This window comes from Apus apus, chromosome 10, assembly GCF_020740795.1.
Source record: "Apus apus isolate bApuApu2 chromosome 10, bApuApu2.pri.cur, whole genome shotgun sequence".
Classification (NCBI taxonomy): domain Eukaryota; kingdom Metazoa; phylum Chordata; class Aves; order Apodiformes; family Apodidae; genus Apus; species Apus apus.
Genome location: NC_067291.1, coordinates 11,049,777 through 11,054,916, shown reverse-complemented (window position 1 = coordinate 11,054,916; position 5,140 = coordinate 11,049,777). Strand labels below are relative to the sequence as shown.

At 38.7% G+C, this 5,140-nt stretch overlaps 1 protein-coding gene across 8 annotated transcripts; it reads right to left on the bottom strand.

The window, feature by feature from the left end:
• Positions 1–560: 560 nt before the first annotated feature.
• Positions 561–4,918, bottom strand: C10H15orf48 (chromosome 10 C15orf48 homolog). 8 transcript variants are annotated; one of them, XR_007890450.1, is made up of 7 exons: positions 4,835–4,918; positions 4,669–4,729; positions 4,296–4,384; positions 3,462–3,522; positions 1,456–2,804; positions 1,298–1,356; positions 561–1,096 (listed from the first exon to the last, which is right to left on the bottom strand). XR_007890450.1 is itself a non-coding variant. In XM_051628628.1 (6 exons), exons 2-5 carry the CDS (start codon positions 4,708–4,710, stop codon positions 2,736–2,738), a joined length of 261 nt encoding a protein of 86 aa, XP_051484588.1. In that variant the 5' UTR covers positions 4,711–4,729; positions 4,835–4,918; the 3' UTR covers positions 561–1,356; positions 2,713–2,735. The 8 variants fall into 8 exon arrangements, 3 of the variants coding, with proteins under 3 accessions (XP_051484588.1, XP_051484590.1, XP_051484587.1); XR_007890449.1 differs by having other exon boundaries at positions 1,298–2,804; XR_007890448.1 differs by having other exon boundaries at positions 561–1,356.
• Between the last annotated feature and the right edge of the window lie 222 nt (positions 4,919–5,140).

Sequence of the window (5,140 nt, the reverse complement as noted above, 5' to 3'; positions counted from 1 at the left end):
AGACCCTTCTATAAGTTATATTTTCTACAGAAACCACACACACCACTGAAGTAACTAGAGAGTATAGTACATCTCGTGGTAGAGAAACACAGCAGGTAGGGGACTTCAGGCAGTGAAATACTGACACTGAGGCTATCATACACAGGAAAAAAAAACAAAACTAAAAACTCAACACAGCTCTAGGACAACCACAGATCTTCTATCATTGTGGTTAAGGTTTTAAAATGCTATTGGAGTAAAAATACTAATAATTCCATGCATAATGCAGAAAGCAACTTCGTATGATTCTATGATTCTATTATTCCAGAAAACTATTTACAAATGGACTACTTATCACCTACCTGCAGTTAGAAAAGTATGACCATAGACTTTAATGATACATTTCTAATGGTGATTTGAGCCAAAATCTAGCAAGCCAGTGAACATTTTAATTAAAAATTGTAATTAATATGAAAGTTGGAAATGATACGGTAACATGGAAGAGTACTAGACAGGGCAAGTAAAGACAGTAATTATTGAAACAAAACCAAGAAGTAGGAGACAAAACAGAGAGAACAGAATGAAGAACATTGTGAAGTTTATTCCATCAGCCTCTAAATTGTCCATGGAATACAAGTCATGTGTTTGCATAACACAGAACATGGAAGTCTTATTGTTCTCACAAAGGTCAGCTCATAACATTCAACCAATTAAATCTTTACTGTCTTAACTCTGATGTTGTACAACACGTAAGTGATTTGTACATTGCTTTATAGATTTGTGTTAAGTAGTTGAGGGGAGATACAATAATTGCTCTTGGTGTGCTCTACTAAAAGAAAAACATTTTTGCAGGCAACGGATTATTTTTACCATCTGAGAATACTCAACATTGTCCCAAGAACTTTAACAATACTCATAATCTTTAATTGCAGAAAATTATTTTGATTAGTCACATTATGTGAACCCCCTCCCCACAAATCTGTATTAAAAAGACAGATCAGCTAACAAAGAAAAACATTCGATTACCTTTGCTATTATGCTTCAGCATAGGCTGAGAGAAGCAACAACCTATGACTGGAGGCAGTGGCACTGCTTGATGTGCTACTGGAAGACACCACTGAAAAGTAATTAAGTACAAAAATTACAGAAAAAATACTTACACGTATTTCCCTAATGTTGACAGGTACTTAGTTTATAGTATTGATGCATCATACAAGAGATTTACATGAACAAACTCATTTGACTAATGCATCAACTCAGAGCACAGCACTTTTGTTCAACACAGTCCAGTAAAATATGGAAACAGAGAGTAACTTACAGGAAAACATAAATGCTGCTGAGTCATCCTTACTTGAAAAACAAGTATTTATGCTGCATCTGCACACAAGTATAGGATAAAATAACATTTGAACTGTATTTTTTTTTCTCAGTACTAGAAAATCTGAAGAAAATAAAAAGACTCTTAAGCCAAGTTACCTTAAAATTCAGGAAAGAGCTTTACCAACTTAAGTTTTGCCTTTGCTGCAGCAGAGTAACCTAAAACACTTCACTGTTACTCACAGGGACTTTCTCCAGTTCGCAGTTGTTTCACTTTTGCTTTCTTCCTCACAGAAAGCAGTATTTTTTCTGAACATCCATTGTAAAAGAAACTGTATGATATACATATAGAAAATATCCACAAAAGATTGTCCTACCACTGGATGCATTTATTGCCTTATTAATTTCCTGGGAGTCCACCCATTACATACTTTCCCTGGCCAACACATAAGAAAACACAGATGCTCAAAGAGGAACTGTCTCTTCATAGTCATTCCTAATTTTAATGTTAGTTTCTCTTTGTTAAAGCAGATGCCCCTAAAGAGCACGTATCTAGAAATGTTAAAAAACGTTGCTAACTGCACTTTACATTTGATCTTGCATGAGCTACCTTCCACAAAAAGAAGAAATTATTACATAATTAGTTTTGGACAATTGAAATTTCCTAATTCTAGTAACTTTTCCTAAATTTAAATACAATATTAAAATACAACAGAAGTTATCAAATTTCCAGTTCCCTCTTAGCCATGCCTAATCCCTTTGTTCTAATCCTGCAGTCTCAAGTATACCCTTAAATAACCCATTTGACTCCTCAGTGTATTACAGTGAGCACGTGGAAGTTTTAGTATTAGCAGTAGAAAATTAGGTTTGACTTAAACTGTCATCACATCTAACATATAAAACAAATGCAAGTGTACTGTGTAACCACATATGCTGCCCTACAAAGACATCCTCTGGCTATGATGACTATTTGGTCTGTATATAGCATTAAAATACAGTATAGAGAAGGAAACTAGAAATCCCAACTTGGAAGGGCTTTTGGGAAATATGCATTTATGGAATGAATATGGAATGTTGTAAAAATTTAAAATGTATTTTATTAAAAATACAGAAAATGAAAACATCAGTGTGTTTTGAAAAAGATGAAGTTCCACAAAAAGGGAAAAGGCTTTTTCCATCTATAATTACCATCTGAATATTCATAATTTGCTGTCAAATACCTACTGAAAAAGAGTATTTGAGACAGATTTTTGGACTGTGTGGATGTTATATGCCAGCTTCTAAGGCAACATGAAACTTCTCATCCAGAGTCCAAAAAATGTAGGGAGACCCTAAAAACATAGCAGAAGCATTTCCGCACACTGATTTCAGTAGCCAAGTTTGTGCAGAAATGATTCCACTAGATTCATAGGGTACCTTTTTGAGGCAACAGAAACTTGTCACTTTGTTAGCTTTTTGACATGCTCCAGCTCTTCTATAGGTTTCCATTTCTGATGGATTGTCAATAGCTAGAAGAAATTAAAAGGAAAATATTAAAGAAATAAGGAAAATCCCTGTGAGTATTTACTCCCAACCCACCCCTCCCTATATCATACATTAACTTATCAGTGAAGAAGGATTTCTAGTACCTTTACGTTTTCCTTTCGGAAGAAAGCAAAAATAGCAACAGATAGCATATTTAATAATTTTTTGAACAAAATCACAGTAATGCAAATTAAGTTTGGTTTTCCTCATCCTAGATGCTCTGCTAAACTAAGATTTTTCTCCTTCAGGCTGCAGTACTCAAAAACATTCTTAGTCAACTTTGTAATTCAGAAACAAGGCAAGGGTAAACAGCATTTCCTCCATACTCCAAATTTCCACTGCTATAAGTGGAACTGAGAAAATGTATTGTGGGGACAGGCACAACAGCAAGAAGTTATGTCATAAATTCAGGATCAGACCTGCCATGTAATAGCTGAATCTCCATAATTAAGAAACACAGGAAAGATACTTGATGTAAAGTAATGTATGAAGCAGTCAGTTCCATTTTTTAACAGATGTATGTCAGCTTTACATTTGCTTCCTCATTATTATTTTTCCAGTTCTTACACATTTAATTAAAGTTACTCGTTCTGTTGGAAACACATGCTATTTGTGCTGGCTGTATTATTTGGACAAGTTACCTTTTGAGGCTTTGCAGGATCTACTGTTTCCCATGGCTCTGGATTGCCACTCTTGTTAATGCTGGAAGAAAAGATAAAGCAAAACAGGTACTGTGTTTATAGATAGGGTGTGATCTTGCACATGTTTTGCTTATATGAGCAGCCTATTGTCATTAGAACTATCAATTTAAGTAGTTCCTTGAAACACAAATTTACAGATTTAGGCACTCTGTTCTAAATTCTGGGTAGGAATCAGTGATACCTTGCTTTATTTGCAGCTTGCAAAGTACCAAACAAGCCAACATCGTTCAAGTATAATGTATTATCATAAGGGAAGCAAGCTGAAAAAACAAAACTAAATAACGACACAAAGAAAAAGTAAGGGGATTCTTACCCTGGCAGCTGAAATACCTATGCCAATCACTTTCAATATAAAAATTCTCAAAAGCTTAAAGAGTATAGGATTTGGCTCCAATTATCAATCAGGCCATTAAAACATTAACTTATTGTAAGTTCCTATGATCAAATGCTATTCTTTATATACAAGACAATAGTCTAGTTGAAACCTATCTCTGCATGCCATCTACCTATCTGATTATCTGAAATTCATAAGCACATTTAAACCTATTGCACCTAAAGCAAAGAAAAACCATAATCTATTAAATCAAGAATTAGGAAATAATTGGACTACACTCCAAATTATTTAATTTCTTCAGTATTTACAATCTACAGATTATAATCTTAGTTACTAGTAAAAAAAAATCCATGTGGATATTACTAAATGCAGAAACTTGATGGTCTCTGTTCAACAGAGAAGATTAGGGTAAACTCCCAAGCCATAAAGATTTTGCTTACACCACATCAGATTTGCAGAATAGGGAATAGATACAAAAAGAAAACGCCCCAACTCCTGCAAAGGACACTACTCCAACCAGAGGAATGAGCTGAAAGACACAAAACAGAGAAAAGACTTTAAGAACTAGAGTCCTGGCTGCAGAGCCATGAACAGGGGGCATGAGAGTTACAAGGAATTAAGGTGTGATTACCTGTTCAACTTTATTACCTCTATGCTACTATTCACCACTACCTCATTCAGCATTAATTTCAAATTACAGGGGTCCCTTGCTATCCCTCTCGTTATTAAAGGGCAACCCCCGTGCACCTGCTGGAGCCACCATCCCCCCCCGGCCGAAGGGGGTTACCGCAGAACCCTCTCTGGCAAACTTACTTCTTTTTTTGTTCTTAGCATCTGGAAGAAGCTCGTGTTCATCCTGGCTGCCGTTACGGACCTGAAACAAACGTATCCCAGTTACCGCACCCCGGACTGAGATCCCCTCCGCCCCCGGATGCGGGACCTGGGCTCCCCCCGGGAGGGAGCACGGCAGCTCCGCTACCTGGCAGAGCGGAGAAGGACCAGCAGCGCTTCCGAAGGGCAGCAGCTCGGGGGCAGCAGCTCGGGGGCAGCAGCCTGCGGCCCGCCTTATATACACCCCGCCCGACGGGACGGCCCCCCCTGCCCCGCGGGCACCGAGGGCGCCCCCCGGCGGCAGCTGCGGGCAGGCAGTGAGGGCGCCCCCCGCGGGCAGGCAGTGAGGGCGCCCCCTGCGGGCAGGCAGTGAGATCGCCCCCCGCGGGCAGGCAGTGAGGGCGCCCCCCGCGCTCTCGGGCGAGCAGCGCCGCCTGGCGGCGCAGGGCGGGAG